Source organism: Rhamphochromis sp. 'chilingali' (assembly GCF_963969265.1).
Source record: "Rhamphochromis sp. 'chilingali' genome assembly, chromosome: 12".
NCBI classification, from domain to species: Eukaryota; Metazoa; Chordata; class Actinopteri; order Cichliformes; family Cichlidae; genus Rhamphochromis; species Rhamphochromis sp. 'chilingali'.
The window spans coordinates 22660608-22687834 of record NC_137939.1 but is presented as its reverse complement, the minus strand read 5'-3'; the positions used below and the strand labels follow the sequence as shown (position 1 = coordinate 22687834).

At 39.6% G+C, this 27227-nt stretch overlaps 1 protein-coding gene across 1 annotated transcript; it reads left to right on the top strand.

Moving 5' to 3' along the window:
- The first annotated feature begins 6672 nt into the window (after nt 1-6672).
- LOC308406931 (rho-related GTP-binding protein Rho6-like) lies at nt 6673-18145 on the top strand. The gene is made up of 5 exons (XM_080898251.1): nt 6673-6931; nt 7348-7435; nt 14749-14858; nt 14952-15086; nt 15214-18145. The coding sequence occupies exons 1-5, from the start codon at nt 6812-6814 to the stop codon at nt 15457-15459; spliced, it is 699 nt and encodes a 232-aa protein (XP_080754377.1). The 5' UTR covers nt 6673-6811; the 3' UTR covers nt 15460-18145.
- Nucleotides 18146-27227: the final 9082 nt, after the last annotated feature.

The following is a 27227-nucleotide window of genomic DNA, read 5'->3' as shown; positions in this document are numbered from 1 at the left end:
GGTTTTTGGTAAAGTAGCTCCATAAATTACTATATTATTGTAAATCCATCCAACCATTGCTCTCACTTCATCCCTCCTCCAGTTTTGCTTTTTGCTTTTGTCCTTGATACTACCAGTAGCATGAGATGGTACCTGCAGCCCATTCAAGTCACACATGTGACACGCTCTTCCAGGTTAGAACATGCAGACACGCTGCAAGGTTTGCTGTGTGGCATAGCATCAGGCCCTTACATCCTTCAGTGGATGTTGGGAGACCCAGCATTGATACAAATGTCCCTTTCATTTGCACCAACACAGCTGAAATGGTTTCATGATGGTTTATGCTTCTGGGCCTGGGGGCCTGAGCAAAGGAAACAAAAAGACTGGAGTCTGAGATGCGACATGATGGGGCATAGGACAAAACAAACAACTAATTAGAAACTGAAAGCAAACAAACGAAAATGGGGGAGGGGGGGATTGAATTGATTTAATACTATCAATTCAATTTTTCCTAAGCTGCACTTTGTGCTGTACATCCCTAGAGGGCAGTACAGTCTCATGACAATAATTTGAACTTTCCCACATTAATCCACATTTCAGGAAATTTGTTTTCTTTTAGTAGTTTTCATCATCCTGGCAGATCAGTTGTACTAAAACACTCAGTTATTCTGTTTCTTGCATCTTTAGTATGAGCAGTAAACACTCAGGAAAGAACAGAGGACACTTCCACAGTTTTCAGTGAAGCATGGATGAAATGGTGCCAAATACGGGATCCAAATGAGCTAAACAAGGACAAACAGCAGCTTAATTCAGCTCTTTTTCGTGTTAATTGATTGATTCATGCCATTTTTACTCTTCAGTCAAATCCACCCTTTGCTTGACATTTGAAAAGGCCACATGCGCTTTCAAGACAAAAAGTGTCAGGCATGGAGCCTCTTTCTGTCCTGCCCATCAGTCTGGCTTGCTGCACTATTAGTGTTTCAGCTTTCACTGTGGTGCATCAAACACCTCCTGACTGAAGTGGTGCTGCTCACAGTGAAGGTTGAGAGGTGTGCAGCCACAAGAGCCCTTGTCAGCTGTTGTACTTCTAATGTGAAACAACACTCTCTATTTGCAGTGTTGTACTTTAAATATGTCTGGCTCTGTAATATTGTTCATTCCATCTCATCCCCAGACTTGAATCTCTGTACATCTGACACTCTGTTTTTATTTCAGACCAAACAACAAACCTTCAAAATCATCCTTCCCCACTGAAGACATAACAGTAACTTGTAACTTCTAATATACAGGAAATATTTCAAGGGAAAACATCTTCATATGCACTACATTTAATCTCCCTCTCCACTTTCACACACACATGTAAATGCTGAGCGAGCCAACTACAGAAACGTGTAATACCTACACTCTAGATTGATAGTAATGAACCAGCTTCAGTGAAATGTGCCACACCCAAGAGCAACTGATAGACAAGTAATGCCAATACATTTCCTTTTATGACTGCACTTTATGCTAATATACCACTCATACCCTGATTTGCATAATGCAAGAGCTCTCAACCTCATCTTACTTGTATTATGCAAATTTTTTTTCACTGCAAGGCGTATTGGATGCGATGCATTTCCCCCCCTTTTGAATCAATTTCTAGAAATCATTTGAATCAGATTTGGGATTAATGCCTTCTGTTGCTTTTATCCACAATTCTACCGTATATTAGAGTAGCAAATTAATGCACATTTACATTCAGGAGTTTGCAATATCGAGCATTTCTGTGAGTTGTTCTATTTAAGCTCTCCAGTGGCTCATCATACGCGAAGACACATACTGTAACACATAGCAACCAGACACAATGCTAAATGTCAGTGGGGCAAGTTAGATAAGGCAAAACACGGAGTGAAGATACAACTTTCAGCTGTTGAATGTAGGTCAGACTGCTGTCAGGTGTCCACGGAGCCCACTGGCCAGCACCAAAGGTCATTGTGTTTGCTGTACATGAGGAGTCGTAGTTTTGCGATGATTTAAAAGTCACTGTGTCTTTAGATGGCCAAAGTGTGTCACTGTCACCTTTCATCAGGAAAACCTGGTGAAACAGGCTAGTAGAAACCCTAAAACCAGTCTGCAGTGACGCAAAAATGCATGTCCAAAGACACAGTAACCTTACCACAGGAGGTATGAGAGCTAATTGTTTTCATTTTTGGATTCCACTGCTTGCTTGTCTTGATTTTAATCGTGGTCTGTTTGTATCTGCATACATATGTTTACGTATGTTTACATATACCGTGTGTTAATATGAGAATGGCTTCTACCGACTCGATTAAGGCAGGAGGCTTGAGACAGACTAAAATGACTGGTAACAGGTGAAACCTGATGCCTTTTATAGACTGCTAAGCCAAACGTGATTTGATGATTTTATCATAAAAAGACAAGACATATTGGAATGGTCATTGATCAATGGTCATGACAACTGGCAAATTAATTACCACGAAACTGACCTCATGGCCCATTGCCAATCAGTGGTGCTAGTGTCAGTCATTATGCAAATGTACTATTTATAAAGACGGAAGAAGTCGCTTGGATGAGTGACGAAACATTTCTCCCACTGAAAAGACTTCATCCAAAATCTTTTTTTGGGGGGGGATTTCCTTACCTGGATGATTGGACATAGACTCATATTGGAAATGTAATAATTGATTAATTTAGCAAACAGAGGACTCAGTAGGATGGGAAAGAACCATTCACACCTACAATAGCCTGGCGCATCTCCTTCCACATGCTGGTCAACAGCTTGGCTACACACTGCTGTGGGATGGCATCTCAGTCTTCAACCAGCATTTGTTGTAAGTCAGCCAATGTGATTGTGTTGGTCAGAGAATAAGATGCTGGCCTCTGTTTGTTAAATGAATCAATCAATGAATCAATTGTTAAATTGCCAATGTCCTGTTTCTTCAGACATTAATCAACTAATCCAATAAATGACACCAAAATTCAATTCAATTCAATTCAATTCAATTCAAGTCAAGTCAATTCAGTTCAGTTCAATTCAATTCAATTAAATTCAATACATCTAGTGTTAAACCCCAAAGGCAGTTACCTCAAGCCGCTTTTTATTGTAAGGTAAAGACCCTAATAATACAGAGAAACTCCAACAATCAGACGTCTCCCGGTGAGCAAGCACTTGGTGACAATGAGAAGGAAAAACCTTTGGCAGAACCAGGCTAAGTGAGTTAAAGCAAAATAAGATGTCTTGCAATGACAGAGAAGATTTGGCAAGTTTTTCATGGGCACAACCCACATGCTCAACTCAAGATTGCTACAACAAAGAAACAATCACCCCAAAACAAGTTTAAAATGAAAGTTAAGTTTATTTTTACTACATTATATTCGATGTACAAAATCTTGGATACCAATTTTTCTTTATAACCTTAATGTAGGCGAACAGTGTGTAGTAATACATTTATTCTTTAGGTAATAGATGGTTGTAAATACAATTTGCTGTACATAAACATACACTTGGTTACATCTTTATCTTCTGTTTATGTACATAAACAGCAAGTACCACCCCTATTTTGCTACTCTTTAATGAGGTTTTACTTGAGTCTAAATAAAATGATGTAATTCTGGAGAGAATAGTAACAACATAGTCATAAAATGTTGAGTTTCACAGAAACTTCAAACAGTCACTGTTGGCTTTTCACAGATTTCACAAATGGGGAAATGTTAATCTGAGGAGGCTGACCTCGGGATTGAGTCATTCAAAAATTCCTGCAAACTCGTTTAAAACAAACAGTCCACCAAAGTGTTTGTAGTATGCAGGGTGTTTCACACTAAGATACAGTTAGGACGCTAGTAGGGAGAAATAGAGCTTGAGGAAGTGAGGTAACAGAGTGTATAAACAGAAGCAAGACAATAGGAGACATTTACGTGGTTTCTCTGTCAGGTTGCAGCTTCTGGTCCATTCAAAGTTTCTCACATTACATTATTCTCGTAAAAAGCCCTCTGCATTTATGTTGTGCACACCGCACCATGCTCCATTTCCTCTCTGCCACACAGCTGACACTCTCGAATTATCTGTTTTTGTCCAGACTGATGAAACCAACTGTCATTTGTTTGATTTAGCAGGCAGCACTTTGCCCTGTATGCTGCACACTGTATGTTACACAAACACGTGCACACATGCAGTCACTCATATGTTTTGTGTGAAAATAACTGCATCCTTACATGACTGTGACACATGAATTCAATTAACAGAGTCTTTCAGGCTACGTATACATCACCAGATTCAGAGTAGCTTTATTTGTATGTGATCCTACACTTTGAACCATTTTAGTTGAGCCTTTTCATGACAAAATGACCTTTGACCTTAGGTATGGCAAGGTTTAAGGGGGAGAATAAAACTTGTGTATGTGTATGGGTATGCTTTATTTTCTCTGGTCTTTTCTTGCGCTCATTGCTGACTTTGTTGTTACACTGCACACAAAACCCTCACTGACACCACTCGTATAACAGATGAGGTGCTTTTGATGACTCCTGGATGCACCTACAAAAACCGCCTGACAGAAGAGGAATTTGCACAGCAGTTGATTTACATGAATCACATTTTCCAGCAAAGTTGGCAAATATTTCCCTACGAGTATCTGTTTTTATCAGCTGTGAACAAAATTAGAGTCATAGCCAGAGATGCATGAAGTTTTCCAGGAAGAAAACAAAAGACAATCAAAATCCCCTTAAACTTGTGGATTTACTGTCACTGGAAGGGTTTTGTGTTTACTTAAAGAGATACCGTAATTTAGCACTGCTGACGCTTATTTGCCCTGTTAATTTGGGAATTTGGTGACCAAATAGATACCACTCTCATTTTTGTCTGTTAACCATGAGTCATGGAGCTGTTTACTTTTGACAATAACCAGGAAAAGGGGGAAATAGCTTGCCTGGGTTTGCCCAAAGGTAATAAAAATCTGCTTAGCAGAGCTCACCGTATAATACTGTCTTTAATCTGTTTATTTCTAGAAATACTGGATTGGCTGGGCACAAAAACATCTGGATTAACTGCTGGATGCCCCTATAACCTAAATTCACCTGCGTGCCCAGAAGTAACTTTGCACATAAACCTGCTTTAAAATAGAAATTTTTAATCTTTGTTTTAACAGGTTAAATAAATAATATCTGAAATAATTAGTGAACTTTAGAGGTCATTTGGCCACAGAGGGGCTTTTTGTTTCTTTCTGCTCCCATCAGACTTCTTTAACATTTTATAATGCTTCTGTGAAAAGTCTCCAACAGCCTTTAACAAGAAATAGTAGAAAATTTAGAACTCCAATGCAAATATTTTCAGTTCTGAGGTTTAACTGCATGTCATGAGTTATACACTGTATTTGTTATCCTGACTTAAAGTTCCAAAATCCACTGTTGGATGCTTGATATTGACTTCAAGAGGCATGAAAATGACTAAAACACAGTTTGGAGTATTTTGAGCCTTTAGAAAACATTTTTAAAATAGTTTTTTTTTAAAAAGCCATGAGCACATAAGCTTGATAAGTATCATTGAATCTAAAGAGGCAGTTGGGAAAGCCATCAATGTTTCAGAATCAAACAGGCAAACGGAGCTGTGAATAAGCTTTTTGGGGTGGCTGTAGCTCAGGTGGTCTGTTCCAGTGTGCATGCTAAATAAACCCAAGTTGCTCTCCGATGCATCTATTGACATATGAATGTGTGTGAATGTTAGATAGAAAGAGCATAGAAAAAAGTGCTAGTGTTAATGGGTGAATGAGGCAAGCTGTGATAGGTGCATTGAGTGCACAGTTAGAGTAGAAAAGAACTATATATATATTTACCAAGAATCTGATGATATTTATAAGTGTGACCAGGTGTCCCACTTGGAATGAAACACTACTTTTTATTCTTTTTCACCCCTTAATATATATATTTAATGGTTTTGCTTTTTAAAATGCATTTTATTTCATCTTTAATCTTTTTTTTGTTTTTGTTTTTACTATGTATTCTGCTTTACGCCATTTTTTTAAAAATGTTTTGGCTGCTCTAACGCCTGCTTTTGGGATATATAAAGTAAACCTTATCTTACAAAATGTGTCCCACATTTTGAGAGTCTGACAAGAAAAAACTGTGACTGTACTGTGACATTATTTATGCTCATCGTAGATACTTTTACACGAATTACACATAGATATTTGCCCATGAAATTATTTATGTCAATCCTGTTAACTGCATGGTTTGTTAATTTTCAAGTTCTGCTTATCTATTATTATTTTTATTTTTTTGGTCTAGCCAGGCAGGGAAGCATTTTACACTTTTTTGTATGTATTTTTTTTTTAAACACAAAACAAAAAAAAAACTAAAAAAAATTATGCTCTCCTTTTTTAAAATTTTCACATTTTCCAAGCCATCCAGTGGTTTGGATCAAACCCTGATTGGTGGCCCATTCTGGCTCTCCGGACTTATGTTTAACATCCCTGGTCTACTGTGTCCTCTGTTGTCCCACATAAACAGTAAACAAAGTGTCCAAAATAAAAGCAGAAGAACATTCGTTTGTACTATTAAATAAAAGGATACTCGTGGTGAACAAGCTGCTCCTCCAACCCTATTAGAAGATGAGCTCTCGTGCACGGCCCTCCTCCTGCGGCTCGCGCACTGCGCAGCGCTCATTGGTTGGCGCGACAATATAAAGTTCCGCAGTGACTCCTTCACTGACTGCTGCTCAGCCTCACTCACTCACTGCAGGAGGACACCGTGTACGGTGCCCGGCGTCCGAGAGGATTTACCAAACTTTCCCGCATTTGCACTCGGGCTTCCTTTGAAGGTCTCCCTGTTTTATTCCAACATGAAGGAGCGAAGACTCACACAGCCGTTTGTAGGGAGGTGTAAGCTGGTGCTGGTTGGGGACGTCCAATGCGGTAAAACAGCGATGTTACAAGTCTTGGTGAAGGACTGCTATCCAGAGGTATGAGATTTCTGCACACGTCTCATGTGTCTGCAGTCGTTTTAGGATCAATACTGAGGAAAAATCCCTAAAAAATGTCTCATTATCATTCATTTATACGATGTTGTAGATTCTGTTCTGCATATTTTTTGGGGGGTATAATTGGTATAATTATAAATAGTGTGTAAGCTATAATAATGAGATTTTTTTTAGCTCACACACACATATACATATATATAATGCTGCTTACATTTAAGCATCAAGTCATGAACTGATGTGTTGATTTTGTTTAAATGTAAAAAAAAAGAAGCAAAATTTAATCTAGAATAATATGTGAGAATATGTTGTAATTTCTTTTCTTACTGACTGATTAATTAAATCTACTTGTTTCTGTGTGTGTTTGTCTTTTTTAAATCTCTTTCTTTAATTGTTTCCAGACTTATGTCCCTACTGTGTTTGAGAACTACACAGCCTGTCTGGAGCTTGAAGACCAGCGTGTGGAGCTCAGCCTTTGGGACACATCAGGTGAGCTCCTCTTCTGTCTACCTTCAATTCAGTGTTATTTTAACTTTTGCGGCTTAGGTTGGGCAGTAAAGTAAGGTAATTTGGTTCACTGCTGGGATAAAGGGTCATTATTGGGAAACTCAGCCAGCCTGGAGTTGGTGAATCGAACCACGTCCCGTGTATTGTTTGGCTTACAGTTTTGTTGCTGTTTACTCAGTCTTCACATTCTGTCAATCCTGTTTTGATGCAGTTAAGCAGCTTTTCAGTGGTGTGAGATCTGCTGAGAGATCAGTGATCGGCAGGTCTGAGCCGCAAGCCTGCCTGGATTACTTTAAGAACATCTGGAGCCAAACATCCAGTTTTGAATCTGAAATCCTAATGAGCCAAATTTAGATTAAAAAGAGACCCGGTTTGAAAAACTATGAAACTGTTATTACGAATAAATAATCCTGATGGCTGGTAGACACGTAAAATAAATCTGCTGGTTGTTGCTTTTTGATCCTTACATCCTTTTTTTGTGATTTCAACATTAAATCATTTATTATCTGTCATAAAAACTGAGAACAATACCAGCTAGCCTGGTGTGTTTCAATACCAGACCAAAACCTTCATATATGCAGTTTACAAAGATATTAGACTAATAAAAAATGTGGTGTTTACCATTCGTGTTCGAAAACGGCCTTAAGTAAATAATCAGTTTAGCAGCTGATTCAATTCCAGCACACTCAGCTGATCATTCAAGCCTGAATTTGCTGGCCTCTGGCCTCAACGTGGACAAAGTCAAGCTATCAATGTCACAAAAGAGTAAAGCAAAAGTAGATTTGATTATTTAGGTCTTAAATATAAAGCACACACCAGAATTTGCTGCTTCTAGTTTTTTTTAATGTGATTTTTTTTTTTTAAGTTAAGATTTCTGGGCTTGTAGGTTGAACAAATCAAGGTCTTAGCAGATGTTGCCATAACCTCTGTGAAAAGAAAAGAAATCAGCAGATAACGTATCATGAAAACAATCGGTTGTTTCTTCTTTTGTTTTTTGTTTTTTAGTTCCAAATGTTTCGTGTGCTTTGTGCCTCTGGGTTAATGTGCTAACTTCAGCTGACCTTTGAATGTACATAGAAATTATGTAAATAGGATCAATAAGCAAAGCCATCCGGTGCACTACAGATTTATTTCATAACAGCACTGGCTGAGGTTTTGTGTTCAGAGGAAGTTGAGCGGTGCCAGTTGGCCTTCAGTGGGGTTGTTTAACAGGGGGGCGAGGGGGATGCCTCGTCCACGCAGGGGGTGGAAGTCCACACGAGTGTGGATGAGCGCATGTTTGTGCGCGTCCCTTCTTTACTATGCGTGTAACCGTGTGTGTGCGGCGTACAGTCGCTGTGAACAGAAGGCACCAGTGAGGGATACTGAGAGTAAAGAGAAGCATGACCTCCTCACTGCCTTATGGTGTGTGCTGCTTTGAAAAAAGAGGTCTTATGTAACTGAAAGCAGCACTGAACTAATGTAGGTTTGTGTGTTTGTCTCCCACGAAGTGAAAACTTTCTGGACAGTCACCCTTTCCAGAGGAAACGTTGCATAAGACCGATTTACATTTAGAGCACAAACATAAACACGAGCTTCCCATCTCTCTTTGTTTTGCTTATTAATTCCGCTTTCCTGTTGTCTTTATTCAAACATGTAGAAGACGTTTTCTGATAATGGATTTCAATATTTTCACATTTAACCAAGCTAACTGTTCGGTAGAGAAATGAAGAGTGAGTGTTATAACTTCCTGAAGCACAAATTGGTTCCTCGAGATGTCTTAAGGTATTCGGTGTCCACAGAATTTGATATGTCTTATAAACTAATTATTATCATTTCAGATTTACTGACACTGCCTAAGGAGGAAAAAAAAGAGATTTTTACCCTATTTCTATGTGCATCTTAAGTTTCTTTGCATATGAAAGGCTGTTTTATTTCTGATTTATATTAAGGCAGTCTTATAGTCCTCTTGGTGTACAAAGATGAGTGCAGCTCCCACCATTTGCTTTTTTGTGTGAGAGTAGAGCGGACAGTTGCAACAGCTCCTGTTTGCTCAGCTAAAAGGGTTTTGTGTGCGTGTGTGTGTGTTTGGCTTGTCTTGTTTGTGTGTCCAGGCAGGGGGCTGCTAATGTGTGGGAGGTGGTAGGTGTTGGAAGTTGTGTCCTCTTTAGATATGTCTGCCTCCTCTTTCTCAAGCCTTACATCACCCTGGATAGTTATGTGACGGCCGCTTTGATTCCCTCTGAAAGATAGAGATTGTGTAAGTTGACTTACTTTGCAGCTTTAAGTCCAAAAATTTAGACGGGCTGAACCAACCAAGAGTTCGTTTGAACAGGGTTGCTTCTTGGCAGTAATATTGTTGTAAAACGTTTAGTTATTGACTGTAAAGCTCATCAAGATAACATGATTGTTTGTTTGTCCAGCTGGGGGACTAATAGAAAAATCTATCTTTGCTATAATTATGACCTCTTATATCAGCACAGAAGGCTTGAAGTTAACCTCGGAGGACAGGAGAAGGAAATTACATTTTAGTGTTAGTGTGTGCGGAGTGATTAGGTAGCAGAGGGAAGACAATAGAAAGCGGACGTCCTGTCAGTCTGTTTTTAGCACTTCCTGAGAATGATATAAAAAAAAGTTGCTTTTTTTGGAATTGTAAGCTAAATATGCTTCCTTAATGTCATAATTCACTAGGACAAACAAGGTGTTATACAATGCTCAGGAGGAGGTTTTTATATGTTAGGGCTTTAAGTTTGATAGAGGAAAAAGCCTTCAAATACATTTTAAAAATGTGCAATGATGTCAAGGTATCTGCAAGGGCTAAGAAATCAGAAGATCAACCTTTAATACTAAAGGTATTAAAGGTACTACTCTCCTTTAAGTGAGATTTAAGTGGACAACACAGCCTCTCAGTACAGTGATTGCTCCACAAAAGACTATAGTGAAGCAAATAATCATAATTAAATTGTGGGTACTATACAGCAGTGCTATAAAAGTTGATGTTATTTTGCAGCAGGTGTATGTAAATTCGTATTGTTTTTGCTGGTTTCCATCGAGCTGAGTATTTGAAACTGTGGATCGTGAAATACAGCGTAAAGTTTTGGAGTAATTGTTTAAAAATTTAAAAGAAGCATTTGGACAACTAAAAGTGTTACATTAAGATGGATAACAGTTCCTTATGTAGCAGGTTGAATATAAGGCTTCAGCTAGCAGTAGTTTAGGTTGGGTTAGCAAAAACACTAGATGTAGCTGGGAGGCAGTTAGCTAAAAAAAGACAGCAACAATCCACCTAAAAGCATAACATAAATCTGTATATTATATCTTATTTGTCTATACAAATACCACTGTGTGAGAGTTGTTATGGTCTGTAGTCTGTGGACTCTGTGTTTCTGCTTAAGTTTATTAATATTCTGTGGTTTTGTTTATTTTGGGTTGTTTGTGATCATCTCTAGTGTTTTGTGTCCTCTGTGCTCTCCTTTTCCACGTTTCAAGTTTCTATGTTCTGTCACCCCAATCTGTGTTAAGTTTGCGTGTTTAGAGTGTTGTCGGTGTGTTTCCTGTTTTATTTTGAAGGTCAGTTTCTCTTGTCAGTGTTTCAAGTTTCGCTTCCCCTTGTCATGTTATGTCCAATTAATCCCAGCCGTGTCTCCCTTCTGTCTCACGGTCCCTGATTGCCCTGTGTGTATTTAAGCCCTGTGTTTTCTTGGGTGCGTTGCTGGTTCGTCTGTGTTCTTTTTCTGCTTCATTCTGTTATTTCTGCGTTTCATGGCGGCGTTTTGTTAGTTTCTTCCAGTATAGGTTTTTTAGGCTACATCTACACGTACCCGGGTATTTTTGAAAACGCAGATTTTTCTATGCGTTTGCACCTTTCGTCCACACGTAAACGGCGTTTTTTAAAAACTCCGGCCAGGGTGGATATTTTTGAAAACTCCGTTTTTGCATTTACGTGTGGACAAGAAAACGCAGCGTCAAAGGTGTGCGCCTTTTTTGACGTCACACTGTGCGCCACGTTATTGTTTCGGTGAAATGAATTTCTACAATACTGTTACTGTTAATTGTACTCTCTGCAGTGTTTAAATGCTTACATATACACACAGTTACTGTTCCTCCACACATAGAATAGAATAGAATAGAATAGCCTTTATTGTCATTGTACAGAGTACAACGAAATTGGAGTGCCACTCCCTTGGTGCAAGTTTCAATAATAAATATAAATGTAAAATATAAAAAGTACAAAAAAAACAATCGTAAGTACTCAAACAATAGTATGTACAATATATACAGGATAGCAGCATTAATATAATGACAGTATGAATAGCAGCATAATATAATGACAGTGACGGTATGGAATAGGTTCAATTGTTTTTGTGCTTATTTACTACGGTGATAGCTCTGGGAAAGAAGCTATCCCTGAATCTGTTTGTCCTGGTTTTATGTGACCTGTACCGTCGGCCTGACGGTAATAGTTCAAACAGTTGGTTGCTGGGGTGAGAGTGGTCCTTGATGATATTGCCAGCTCTGCTGAGGTACCGAGAGTTTGCAGTGACCTCCAGGCTGGGCAGAGAGCAGCCAGTGATCTTCTGGGCTGTGTTGATGACCCTCTGCAGTACTTTCCTGTCTGCAGCTGGGCACCCTGCATACCATGTTGTTATGCCGTACGTTAGGATGCTCTCTATGGTGGCTCTGTAAAATGTCACCAGCAGCCTCTCCTCCAGGTTGTTCCTCCTGAGCACTCTCAGAAAGTGGAGACGCTGCTGGGCCTTTTTAACCACCGCTGTAGTACATACGACTAGGATCTGCTTCTATGCCCCATCTTTGTTTACTATTTCCCACCGAGGCTTCTAGACTTCTGATTGGCCAACATTTCTACACGGTTAGGAATATATCGCCACCTGTTGCTTTGGCATGTTCCTAGCAGCGTTTTCCTTCATTTCTGCGTTTACGTGTGGACGGGATTATTTTTTAAAACGAAAACAGAAAATCTCCATTTTCAAAAATACCCGTGTACGTGCGGACGTAGCCTTAGCTTCTGTTTTTGTTTGTTTCACTTACCGGTTTAATAAAGTTCACCTGCATCTGACGCTTGGGTCCTACTTTCAACCTCCACTCGTCTGCCAATGCAGACGTGACAAGAGTAATGTGTTTGATGCTGTTGAATAATGTTTTGAACAACAAACATTGCAGAAAAATGAAGAAGACGCATATACATTTTTGCAGCTTTGATTATCAGTTGCAGTTCAGTGAGTGGCGATAACAACAGTTACTGCGCTTGACTGAAAAGCAGTCTGACAGTAGAGCCCACTGACATTGTAGATTGTTGAACCATGCTAGCTGCTTTCATCTCTTTTCATCCAGAATGGAGATTATTTGAATTCTTCACTACAAAGATAAAGAAAAGTGTTTTCCAAGAATGTTACATACCTTCCAACCACAACCTTCCAACTCTTGCACGAGAATTTATGTTTAGAATTAGAATTTAAAATTAGAATTTATGTTTTTTTTCATTAGGGAATAATAAAGTATTCTGGTTCTGATTGTGATATAGAGATATACTAATTTTACTAACAGGCCATTATTTTAGGTACACATGTTCAGCTGCTTGTTGCAAATATCTAATCAGCCAATCACACGACAGCAAGACGTCAAGATGGTCAAGACAAACTGCTGAAGTTCAAACTTAGCATCTGCTGCAGCTCACAGATGGCAGGGTCATAATTTGGCATCATGAAAGCATGGATTAATCCTGCCTATCATCTGCTGTTTAGTGTTTGTTGTTACGGTTTAGTGGATAATATTTTCTTTGCATACTTTGGGGTCATTAGTACCAAGTGAGCATTATTTAAAAGCCACAGCTTACCCAAGTATTATTGCTGACCATGTCCATCCCTTTATGACCACAGTGCACTCATGTCACAAAGCTTAGATCATCTCAAACTGCTTTCTTGAACATAAGAGTGACTTTACTGTACTCAAATGAGCTCCACAGCCACCAGTGTGTATGTCTTTATTAGAGAACAAATATGTAAAGAGTCTACCTGAACATTTAACCAGGGTTTCTATTTTATCATTCAAAACTCTGGTATGAAAAGTTTTCTATTGAATCATTGAAAGATAGTTGCACTGTCTGACTCACTGAGTTAGTGGACTTTTCTGGAAAATTTCCCATCAGTGGGAAGGCTCCAGGCTTTGTGAAACTCTCATGAGCTTGGCAGGGGTGTATGTGTCTGTTTGTGTTTGTACTGTGTTAATGTGAGTAGGATGACTGTGATGGAACATTATAATACTGTCAGCTGGCACACCGTAGAAAGAGCAGTCATATTTTTGTTTTTGCTGGCTAACAAAATTGAAAAAAAGCTTTCAGTTTTCAGAGATGTTGTTTCGTGCCGAGTGGCCGACTGTGGAGGGTTGAGTTCTTAGGACCGAAGAGCACGACACAAGAAGCAGGTTATAGAAATAAAAAAGTAAAAGCTTTACTTACAAAAATAGGTTCAAGGATGGAAAGTCCAGGCAGGCAGACAAAGCACACAGTCCAGGCAGTGATAAAGTCAAAGTACAGGCAAATTTAACCCCGTAACGACTAATGTGTCATATTTGCTACATGAGATTTTGTGTGTTTTTGAGACTTTTACATCATCATCAAAAAAAAAACTTCAACATTAAATCAACAGTAAATTCAACAATAAATAAAAATTGTGAGATGTAGCAAATATGATACAAATTAAAACTCATATGCTCAAATTAATATTTAATTAATCTAAACTATTGTCAGAAGGTTCAATAAACACTCATTTTTTAAAATTGCATTTTCTTGCCATTAATTCGTTGTTCAGGCTTTGAATGACTAAAAAGAAATCAGAATCAGAACCACAATGTTGCATAGATGTGACATAAACTGCCAGTCTGACATATAACTAGCAGAGGAATGGGTGTATACACTGTGTGGAAAAATTAGTAAAGGTGAGCAAAGCCCCTAAAACAAGCAAAACATTTATTAAAAATGAAAACTGTGGTGTATTAGAACACCATCTTATGCATGCTACCCATTCTTTGCACCTGTGGCAGCTGATCCATTGTGTGCGATGCCTTTTTAAGACAGTGGGGTGCACACATTTGTCAGAGTGAACATGTCCCAGGTGATGCAGCAGGCAGGAAAAGCAGTGCAGGCGGGAGTGACTGGTCTAAAGAGACAGCAGAATGGATCACGAGACGCAAAAACCAAACTAAATGAATGGAGAAGCTCGGAATCCTAAATCTCTAGCTTCCTAAATTGCATATTTAGAAAATTATGGTCTCATTTTGTCAATTCTCTGTCTCGTTAGGTTCTCCGTACTACGACAATGTCAGGCCTCTCTGCTACAGCGACTCAGATGCAGTCCTCTTATGCTTTGACATCAGCCGACCGGACACAGTAGACGGTGCACTCAAGAAGGTATGTATCCCTGCAGTTTGCCCTCATTGATCAGTTGTCTGCCATCCCTCATGTCTATTCTTGCCCAGTTAAACCTGTTTCCTTTATTTGCAGTGGAAAGCAGAAATCCAGGACTTCTGCCCCAGCACTCGGATCCTGCTAGTAGGCTGCAAGACGGACCTGCGCACAGACGTGTGCACCCGCATGGAGCTGTCCAATCAGAAACAGGCTCCAATCTCCCACGAACAGGTTTGTTCCTCATCAACTTTTTGCTCCTTAGTATCTGCTTAAGCTTCTGTCTCCATCCTGTCTACAAGCCCCTCCTTTGTCTTTGATTTCCTCCGACCCAGACTCATCTCTTCCTTCAATTTTATAGGGTTCATCATTAGCCAAGCAGCTTGGAGCCGAGGCTTACTTGGAGTGCTCAGCTTTCACATCAGAGAAGAGCATCCACAGTGTTTTCCGTACCGCGGCTCTGGCCTGCATGAACAAACTCCAACCCACCAATAAGCCCAGCCCAGTCCGGCGCCTCTCCAAGAGACTCCTACACCTGCCCAGCAAGACGGAACTCCTCTCCTCCACCTTCAGCAAGGACAAGTCCAAGAGCTGCTCCATCATGTGAATACTACTAAGATAAATGTGGCAAAAGGACAAACGAACGAGACTGTTGCTGGCTCAGCGGGGGTGCCTGGTGTGCAAGGGAAAGAGAGCAATTATGTGGATTTTTACAAAGCCTCTCTCTCTCTCCTTTGCAGCTTCCTCCTGCAAACTCCTGTCAACCGCTTCCAGAAAAATCACTTTCTATATTCAACTCCAGTGCTGAAGTTTTGATCATGACTTGCCACCAGCATCACAATATCTGCAGAGAGAGAGAATTATGTTTGATGTTCAATTAAACCATGTGCTAGCAGAGCATAACAGGCGCTTTAAGGTGCTGTGAATCGTCTTGAATAAGGTCACTACTGCCTCTTTACCAAAGGAAGGGTTTGTAACTATTACATCTGACTGCATTTAAAATTCTGAAGGCAGTGCCCTTTCCCATCCATCTTTGTTTGAATGTCTGTCTGAGGTCACCGTATGGGCTGAGTGACGAGATTAAATGTAAAATCTGACATCTGACAGGAATTGGTATCAACAGAAATACGGTGCGGGGGATTGAAAATGGCAGGCCTTGGAGAAATTCCTCTCCCAGCTGACCCCTCTTGGTATATCGGTTGGAAATTAAAGCTGACAGTGGAGAAAAGGTGGGGAGAGAGAGGAGGGGTTCGGCGAGCAGAGCGCTCATTTGCAAAGGCAGCGGGAGGACAAACCGAGAGCTCGTCTGAAGGAGCACAATGTGACTCAGCACTCACATGATCTGCAAAACAGTCACGGGTTGGACGTGCTGTGCTTAAAAACAAATAAACAAACACGTGCATGTCTTTGTGGATTCTCTGCCATTACCCATCATCACCCACCACGGCAGTCTTTTGTTCAGTGTTACTAACCACAGGCCTTTATTATGGCACTGATGAATCATCTTACCCTGCTTAATGGATATCGGTTTTTATACATGTTCCAGCATAAAAATGAAGTTGTTCTTGCTGGGCCTTCATCGATTACACAAAGATGTCCTTTTACACAACACAAACTCGATAGATGTATTTTAGTGTACCAAAAGAAATCTTTCTTTTCAAATCCCTCTCCTGCTAGACGTTTAATGACAAGTAGTCCTGGGAGGCTTAGGAGCCATAAACGTGCTTATCAGGGTTCATGAACTCCAGGGGCTGATTTTAAGGGGTATGAAACTGATTAGCAATTTTACCAACAGAAAATTGCCTGATGGACAATGGACTGTTAAAAAAGGAAGACCAAAATTGGGTCATACTTTTCTCCTTCTTTACAAAAATCTTGACACAGGCCTACAATTTCAATAATGAAACCTCCATTATAATTTCTAAGCTGGAAAGGTGGCTAATGTTCATTCTCAATGGGCCCAAAATTGTATAAGTGTGTGGAACATTAGGATAACTCCCAAAAGAAGAAGCCTAAACCTTTTCCTTTTCTTATGACAGCAAATGAGTCTCTTTTTTTACATCCATGCTAGTGGTAGCTAATCAAGCCTTGCATTGATTAGCTACCAATCTTCAAGTATTAAGAGACACTTGAAGATTGCTTGTCTGGTGCTTCAACCATAAAACATTTTCCAGCTTCATGAACTTTCTGGTACAGTATCCGCTCTTTAACTCTTTAAATCTGCCTGCTTATAGAATAAAATGACCGGGTGTGCATCAGAAGTTAGTGAGGGTGATCTCTGCCTATGCAGCTATGCTCGGAAGAACCCAGAAACTGCTCTAAAGGTTGTCAAACCCTGGCTTTATTGATATATACTGAGGTGCTAAAAGTCATCATTAAGGGACAAGGGAGGTTGTCAAATGCCATTTTGATGGGGAAGTTAAGCAGTAGTTTGTCCCAAAAGCTGTTAACAGACTGATTTGTAATATGGAGAAGTTTCTCCAAGCTCAATTCTTAACTAAGTTTCCTTGAGAGAGGAACAGGCTGCTCCTGACTTTTTTCTTCCTCATTTCTTTTTTTATGCATTAGATATATTTGGATATATATATATATACATTTTCATCCTAATCCGGCCTTTTCCCCCCCGGTGGATGCTTTGTTGTGGCTGTCACGGGTGTTTTTGTAGCTGATGATGTTGTTCTTGTATTCACCGGAGTCTTCTGGCATTAGCTGCTGTTGACAGCTCGGCTAATGGAGGACTTGATGATTTGTAGGTCTGCGCCGAGAAGCCCGGCAATGCGCGGATCACTGGAATTTAACGTGTTGCCTAGCAACAGTGTGAGCAGGGGCAGTTCCTGTTTCTCGGAGAGGAGGAGGGAGGGATCTCTCAGAGAAGGCGCCTGACCTTTTTATTTGTAGCATTTAGACAGAAGGAACAGCAAAGGTGATGGCTGCACATATCGGAGCAGCGGACTGTTGGGGATGTCCCGAGCCGTCACGTGTTGTCTAAAACTTGTCTTTGTAACACTACTGCAGTCATTTTTTTCACTCCTCAGTCCTGCCTGGAACATCATGTCACCCTTAAGTTGCATTTGTCTAATGTACAGCCATTATTTAAGTCTCTCTCTCTGTTTTTTTTTTTTTTTTTTTGTATATATCCTTTTAGAAATTCCCCAAAGAATATCAGTGAAGCAAAACTAAATGTTCATGTGAAGTTGCCAATTATTGCTTAAATTATTGACTTGAGTTCTGTACTTGTTAATGCCATACACTAACTTCTAAGTCTTTTACTTAATAAATATGTCTGAAGTTTATTTTAAGTCTGTGTTTCTGTGTTAAGCTTATTAAAGGTGAAACTTTGTTGGCTGTATTAAGTCAGTTTTCTTTATGCAACCGGATATCACAAATCTGTTGGTGCACTCTGACCTTGGACATTTCATCTCATTTAAATGAAAACTTCACAAAAGCTCTTTAACAGGAGCAAGAGCAGCTGAAGAGCTGAAGGATCCTTCTTGGACAGCCATATGTACTGACCAGTGATTATAAAGAAATCCACACCCACCCTGACTGACTCCCCGCTATATCTCTCTACTTTGGTCAAAGTACATCACACTGCACTTTTCAAGGTTTTGTTTAGCAGGAGCAAATGATTATTTGGGTACACTAATCAAATTCCAAGACTGATAGCTTGGCAGCACATTGTCTATTTTGTCTTAAAGATAACCTTTAATATCACTCACTCTTACTTTCTTGATCGAGGACACAATGGCCTACTTCACAGTCATCACAAAGAAATGCGGCATTACAAATAACACTATGCTTGAATGAAAAGCCTTACAAATAGTACCAATGGCAAGGCTGCATTTAAAAAGATTTGTGGACAAAAATGATCAAGTCTAAACAAGGCTCTGGACGTACTGATGAAACATGTGCACACGCTTAAAAACACACATGTCCAGTGCTGCAAGTACCACAATCGTGATAAAGAAAGGTGATTTAAGTGACAAGTATGTATGCAGAAAAGCATCTCTGATCGCACAACACACAAAAACCTTGCAGAAGACCACACCATGTGTTGATCCTCTCAGCCAAAAATAGGAAACTGAGGACGCAATTGCCGTCTTGTTCACCAAACCAACACAACAGAAGACTGGAAAAATGTTGCTCACTCTATGGCAACATTCAGATCAGTCAGAATTTAAAATAAACAACATGGAAACGGGGAGGGTGGTTAATCTTTTTTTTTATATACCTGAAATGTACCCGATTTTAAGATCGCTCCTAGGTGCACAGGTAACCATGTTAGCAAGTCTGTAGCACTTAATGCGAACCTAAAAAACAACTCTATATGCACTGATGACACTGGCTGTTGTAGAAAGCCACTAGAGGTCTTCTGTTCCCCAGCACAGGCCATGAATAATAAGCCTAAACACAGAGAACCACTCCTTGAGGTCAACTGGGTGGTGTGGGGGTTTTGTGATTATAGATTATATGTTTTCAAGTCTTAAAACAACAACAACAACTTGATAACACATGCAGTGTTTAAACCTAAAACAGCTCTTTACCTTCAGCACAACAGGAGTTTTAATGCGTTAACTGCATATTGAACTGGGGGATAGTGGGGAACTGGAAACACAGATAGGCTAAATAAACGTAAATAAACGACTGTCACGTTTTGTTTTGACCACAGTCTGTATTAACAAGCTAGCAAGAGAACATCTATTCAGTTAGCTGAAAAATCTTAAGCTTTGCCACTTTTTATTTAGTAATGAGTAAATGGTCTCTTAGGAAGCAAATAACCAGGATAAGCTTGAACCTATTTGCTAGCATGATGCTGTGGTGTTTCTGCTATAAGGTTAAACTTTTTTAAATGGAGTCATTTCTTAAATAAATTAGCCCCCTGCTATTTCAGTGGTTTCCATTTCTTTTGCCTTTCCTTGTTTACACAAACCATCCTCCGTGACCTCCACCTCTAAATTTGCTTTGTCTTTCGCCCGGCTGATATTGGCCCTTATCAGAATCTCCTTGGCTGCGTCCTGCTCTCCCACTGATGATAGGACATGGATGAAAGGTCTGAATGTTTGCAATGCCTGAGCTATCACACACAGGATACAGCATTAACTTATCCAGTACAGTCAAGGCAATTGTGGGAATATTCTCTGCACCGGCAGCTTCAGATAAATTTCATCTCTTGGCTCCTCCAACATTGATTTTCTACAACAAGAAATGGAATAGCGGTCTGATCATCTTTTGGATAAACAGGGCTGCCAGCCAGCCTGTCTCCCTACGACACTCCCTTCTCTTATCTTTTCCTACAGTTTCTGTCTCTCTGTTTTTCTTCAGCACATTTATCAAAAAATTTGCCCATGTACATTACATGTCTCCGCAAATCAGATAACGGTCTGACAAAAGCGTACTCAGCCTGTCATCCATGGCAGGTTGCTCGAAGGCATGATTATTCTTTAAGATCACAGTCACGGCAGGCATGTGGTCTTTTGACAAATACTGCACCTTTGTGGATTGCGAAATGTAACTCCTGAGCTGGTTATACTGCAGACTGCCATTAAAATGATAATTGAACAAGTATGTGAATAGACCTACAGGGAATCTTGTGTATAACTTTGATCATACTTTCATGTCTGACTGTGAAATATGAAGCTAGACTAGAAATAAAGCCATATAAAAGCTATATAGTAACAGATATAAAGCATTTGTTGTAAACACATAGAAAGGACTTATAGTTGATTATCTGTTGAGTCGTGCTCAGTTGACACATAAAATATGAACGTTGTAGCTTGTATATTAATGTAAAAATTTTAGATATAATGGCGTAAATAATGTGAAATAACCCATGTGAGCAAAAACTTTACCATGAAGACATGTGGTGCAGCTGTACCTTAGTAGGCTTCCAGAAGGTGACCAATCAGAGAGAAATAAGTTTTTATAGAACGGGATTTCAAGGGAAAGGATCAGAGACTCTGTAGACTCTCAACAAAAGGCGACATAGTTTCCATAAACTGCAGTTCATCTAATGGCCACTTGAAACTGGCTCCAAGCTCGCTATAGTCTTATCTTACAATTTTGTGTTCAACGCTCTGCAAATGATATGCAAATGATAACTTTTGGCTCCAAAAAACCCCAAAATGATAGAAATCTAAATACTAAAACTGAAACTTTAAAATCCGATGACGAAGGTATGGTGGTTGTGTCCTTCATATAATACAGTCTACGCTTTAGATAAAAGATGAACTGAGAAGTTGTTTAAAGTAGAAAAACAAATATTTTCGGTAGGGCTCATGCAAAGCTACTCTAGTCCCAGGATATTGAAGTTTTAATTTCTTTTTACTTGGCAGTGGATAAAAGCAAAAAAAAAAAGAAGCTGATTTATTGATCAAATTAACTCCATCTTCTATGCCAGCTTCTGAAAAACAATCCCTGCTTGGAAAACAGATTTGTGCAGCCCAGAAGAGGCACATGTGGCACTGACATATTTGATGTAAACTAATGAACAGGTCAGCAGCAAGTAATCTGTGCAGTCTAGACATTTGTCCCTTCCTCTCATGATGGATAGGAGCCTGCAGCACAGACGGTGAGACTGCCTAGGACCGGGATCGGGATCCAGAGGGAGGATGACTGAGGGAAGAGCGCTGCCATCTGAAACCCTCTTGAGGAGCTGGAGAAAATGGTCGCTTGTGCAGAGCGTCTCATTACTACACAAGCACATCATCTATCAGACATGGCAGTGCAGACCCACACGAAACACACACGTGTTGCAGGTTCACACACACACACAAACTATTGCATACATCTTGCACAGCAGCAGCAGAAAAGGAAGCTGAGGAGAGAATATGGGTTGGCAAAGCTATGCTGTCTGATTGCTGATGAGCTATCTGCACACTGACATGTAGGTTACGTTCTCTCTGTGCAGTGAGCTTTGCCACAGCTGCTCTGACGGTCTCGTAATTCCTGTCTCAGGATGGAAAATGGGGTTGCAGTCGAAGGCTCAGCTGGATGAGGAGCAGAGGAACGACTGTCCTACATGAGCGACCCTCTTTTTCAAACTAGCACACTGCTATATCTGCATAATCCATGAACTGTAAGCAATAGTTTGATACTTGGGAAGATGAAAACCACTTGCAGCAAAAGTTAACAAATCAACAGATCATAGGGATAAATAAGTCTTTGCCTACCACCTGGGTCTAGACACATATATTTGCCAGAACAGAAATGAACTTAAAACAAGTACTTAGTATCTTGGTTATCCTTTGTCAACCACAGTTTGTGAGCCTTCCAAATTCCTATCACATATATGTTTATATCTGTCATCTCTTCTCTGAATAAAAGAACAAACTAGCAGTCCTGGCACAGCTGCAAACATGAGAAAAATCAGAGCGGATTTTTTTCTGATTGTGCAGGACTTTGTAATGCTTCATGCAATCAGTCCATCTCTGTGTGTCTGATTTTGAGTCCAGAGCTGTTCTGATGTGATGGCTTCACGCAGCTCTCGGCCTGTTTGTCAGTGAGCTTCTGGCTATTTAATGAGGCATACAAACATCACTAGACAGCACGCAGCACAGCCTCTGTAGCCTTAAACCCTGAGGATTCATTCTTTTTAATATTAACCACATTACGCTGTTTTAGCATTTACATGCAGTGCACAACAAACTGAAAATCAAATACAGCGCTCGATAAATATGGGATAGATGTCATTGGGGCACTATCAATTATACCCATATGGGGCAATTTTAAGTTCGTATGTGTATCTGTGGGCAAATTATCTGCAGCTTCGGGCAGCCATGCGTAATCATGCACATGTGAACTGGTGTATGAATGTGTGTCAGGGTGTGCTGTGTATACTAAGCAGTTTAGCGTGTCTGCTCTGCTTCCCAAGAGCAGAAAGGTGAGCGAGGTTCACACTGACAGCACTCAACTCATCTGCTGGAATGATAAGACTTATTGTGTCCCTGCTTGGGGTAAATAACCTCCCTGCTATGTCCTTTGCACTCCCCCTTTATATAACCCTTTCACTGATGCTGCTCACCTTCACCAGTTCTATCCCTCTTCCTGCATACATGCCCCGTTTGGCACACCCTTAGGGCATGTCATGAGTGAATGCTCTTCTAGCACTTTAATTAGACAACTGCGTCTGGCATTGGGGAATATGGGGGGAAGGGAGCTGAGGCTGGGGCACATGAGGTGCCTGGGATGGGGGTTGACTTTAGTTAGGAGTTGGGAGAAATATACGAGATGATGTTTCATCCAATCATGTGACAGAAGCCTGTTTCCAGGGCTTCAAAAGTGATAATAATCACTGATCGGCAGAGCTATTTCAATGTCAGATCGTAAAACAATGGCCTGAACAGTGTCACTACTCTGGTATTGATTCCTTTCTCAATCAAAGCCTAACTTTAACCATCATCAATCATCAGCTGCTTGTGATTAGAACTGAGTAACAGTCAACGTTACACAATGCTGGTCGAAAGCAATTCACCTTCCTCACTTAAAGAATGATTAAGTGGTTGTAAAACACACATTTTTTAAAGACTTTTGGTCATAGAAATATCCAAAAAGGGTAATTGTTTTCCAGTTACTGTAATTCTTCACATTCTCATCGTCTCTGCCCTTCATCTGTTTCTTGTGCAGGCATTTATTCATCTCATGTCACGTCTCTTCATCTCTTCATCTTCCCACCTCTTGTCACTGCTCGTCTCCTCTGCCTCTTTACAGCAGAAGCGTCAAAAACAAAACTGCTGCTCGTTAGGAAAATAATAGAGAGTGGATTTGTTTTTTTTAGGTTCATCTGTTGTGCTGAATCTTTACTCTGTGCAGCGCTCAGTGGGGCTGTTGTACAGAAGTCAAGCTCCTGATGGCAAACATGGTGTAGTCAAGATGAAGAAAACCAGTGTGCATTTGTATATGCGTAACAGTGATGTGTACTCATGTTAAAAAGAAAGTACTCCCTCTGTCACTTCTAAGCTTTTACATATTGGAGAATAATAAAAAAAAAATTGGCAGCAGGTTTAAAAAGTGTGTAAACACAAAATCAGGTGAACTACAAACCTTCACATATTGCATTGTGTTACTGTTTATTTAAAAAAAAAACTGAAGGCAAATGCAGAAGCAGTGTGCAAAAATCTAAGGACTCCCCTCACTGCTTCTACTGAAATTAGGAGGGTAAGAAGCAGCCAGGTGCTGCTAATCAAATACACTTGATTAACTGATTATTAGCCAGTGTGAGCGTCTCCATAAAACCAGTTTGTTTTGGCAGTTTGCTGATCTGGAGCTTTCAGGTGTGTGTTAACACAGCGCCAAGGAGGAAAGATATAATCAGTGATCTCAGAGAAGCAACTGTTACCGCCCATCAATCTTGGAAGCGATATACAAGGCCATTTCCAAACAATTTGAACTCCATCATTCTACAGTGAGAACAATTATTCACCGGTGGACATTCAAGACAGTTGCCAAACATCCTGTCAGGCCAAACAAAGTTTAGAGAAACTGCAAAGAAAAACCCAAGAGCTGTCAAATTTTAAAGGCCTATACTGTATGTTATAAAAAGACTGAATAAGTATAGTTTGTTTGGAAGGGTCACCAAGAGAAAGCCCCTTATCCCTAAAAAGAACATGTCAACACAGCACAACAGCACAAATGTTTGCAAAGTGGAATCTGAACAAACTACAAGACTTCTGGAACAATGTTCTTTGGATAGATGAGATCAAAGTGGCCATAAAGCCATGTAAAACCAAGCCCACCTGTTTTTTTCAATCATTGAATCGATCATGAATTCCTCTGTGTACCAAAATATTCTAAAGTTAAATGTGAGGCCATCTGTCTGATGGCTAAAGCTGATCACAAACTGGCTGGTGCAAGAGGACAATGCACTACGCTCAGCAGCAAATCTACATCAGAAAGGCTGTCAAAAGAAAAGCATCAAGGAGCGGAATGGTTCAGAACTGAACCTGACTGAGATGTTGGCCTTTAAAGAGCTCTGTACAAATAAATGCCAACAAACCTCGATGAACTGAAGCAACGCTGTAAAGATGAGCGGGCGGATATTCATCCACAATGATGTGAGAGACCGATAAAATCAAACAAAAAATAATAATTTTACTGCTAACAGTGATTTTACATGCTACTTAATAACACACTGCTTCTGCATTTTGGCTCAGTTTTTGCCGAGTAAAGAAAGACACGGCATCATATGTGTGTGTGTTTCTTCTCAGGTTCTATTTGAATTATTTTAAAACCCAAAAAGGACAGGATGATTTTTAATTATGTCCTAAAGTGTGACACGTTAGAAATGAAAGGCTGCATGTCAGTGCTTACAAATGCCAAAATTGATTTGTGCAGTTTTATGACTCATTATTTTATTGAGATTGTTAACATATAACATTTGATTGTGAATCCATAAAAACACATACACTTATAAACCCATGTTCAGAACCTAATATTATATAAGATTAATGCAAATTCTGCTATATTCTGATAATTTTACATCTAAAAACTTATAAACTGTTGTCATTCCTGAATATCACAGGAGAATTTTTTTTTTTTGTAAAGAAAGTACAAATTTCATGACCACCAGCATCACAATCAGATGTCTTTCTTGGACACAGTGCATACTTGGTGTTGGGCCTGTTTTCAGCTTTATAAGATAATTTTTCATGTGTGTTGGAGCTCTTGCTGTTGCTACTATATGCATGTAATAAATGGGCACTGTTTTGCGTTTTTCCATGTTTATTTTATTTATTTGCTTATTGATTTTTTTCAGTACCTCAGGCTGACCTTGCTTTATGCAGTTCTTTTTCCACCTTAATGGAACAAAAAGGTCTTCTTGATTTGTTTGCTTAGCCTGACTGTCTTTATGTTACCTACATGGCTATCAAACAAGACAAGACTGCTTTACCCCATCTGTTTTGTGAGATACATCAGCTTACCTGTGTGCTGACGTAGACTCTGGGTTCAGAGGCTCTAAACCATAAAATATACATTATGTTAGTCTTTAATGCAACAGGAAAAGGAAGTGAAAAGATTAGCAGAGATTTTAAAAATTGGACCTAATCCTCAGCAGGCATTTTTGTCATAGCTGAAAGAGTCAAGCTGGAATTAACAACATTAACCCTTGTTTTTTATGTTCAGGGGTTTCAGGCCATTGTACTCTTAATGGATGGACTTACGTGCAACTTACATCCTCAGACACTGATACAAGTTGTTGTTACAGCTCAGTTTAGACTCGTCGAAAAAAAGCAAACCAGCAAGAAGCACAAACTGTTCTAAATGAATAGAAGGTCAGTGAATAAAACCTGTTACTGTCTTACCAGTCTATTGTTTTCTTTTCTCCTCCTGTAGTGTGTGTGTGTGTGTGTGTGTGTGTGTGTGTGTGTGTGTGTGTGTGTGTGTGTGTGTGTGTGTGTGTGTGTGTGTGTGTGTGTGTGTGTGTTTTCTTTCTTTCTTATTTTTAAACCATCATCTTTGATCTGTTCCTACTGAAACTGTTCAACTGCAGAAGGGCTCCATAAATCTCTTTTGATCTCGTCTTGGAAGAAAATCCACGTCCAGAATATGAATCAGCATCCAGCCAATCCAGACTGTAGTCAAGCAAAGCACCATCTAAAATGTCTTTCATCATAAGACACATGCATACACACACAAAGAAAGAATGGCTATGATTACAGGGAAGAACATATTCTAGCTTTGGCACTAACAGAACAGCACTTCTTGAATTTTAATCTGCTGCAAAGGATAGCCGCTCTAAGTGCTGCTCAGCAGACAACACTGTTTCATCATATCAGCAGGTCTGCATAGCATTTAGGGTTTTATCAGGCAATAACAGGCCAAGAAGACATCCCACAGAATTGAAAATATCTTTCAGTACTGTGTGAAATAGCTTAGATAGATAGATTCCAAAGGTCTGCAACCAAAATAGGATATATTGACTGGTTCTTATAGATTTTTACTCACTGAAACTAGGAAAATATTCCATCTCGTCAGATTTTCTCGCAAAACTTGTGTTTTTAGTTTAATTAAATGCACAATTTCCAATTTTAAACTGAAATCCGGTAACCCCTATACTTGTGTCAAAAAAACACGTCCCAATAAAGCATGTCCCAACAGCTTTGTTTTGTTCATAGCGAAATTATCTCAGAAATCTCAGAAAAATTATGCATAGTTAATTGCAAAAAAAATATTGATTTTTAAAAAAATGTAAACTCCACATGTTTTGCAAAAAAAGTACTTGATCAGAATCAGAATCAGAAAGGGTTTTATTGCCAAATGTTGAGCAGGTTTACAACATTAGGAAATTGCTGCGGTACTTAGTGCAAAAACATACTGTCAGACAACGCTTAAATAAACATAAAAATTAAAATTAAAAGTGCTAAGTAGATAGATATATAC

Bases quoted from the DNA above. Each gene is read 5' to 3' on its own strand.
- LOC308406931 (XM_080898251.1), top strand. From the start codon at position 6,812: ATGAAGGAGCGAAGACTCACACAGCCGTTTGTAGGGAGGTGTAAGCTG. The intron at 6,932-7,347 runs GTATGAGATTTC...AATTGTTTCCAG, and splicing joins TGAAGGACTGCTATCCAGAG to ACTTATGTCCCTACTGTGTT. The intron at 14,859-14,951 runs GTATGTATCCCT...CTTTATTTGCAG, and splicing joins TAGACGGTGCACTCAAGAAG to TGGAAAGCAGAAATCCAGGA.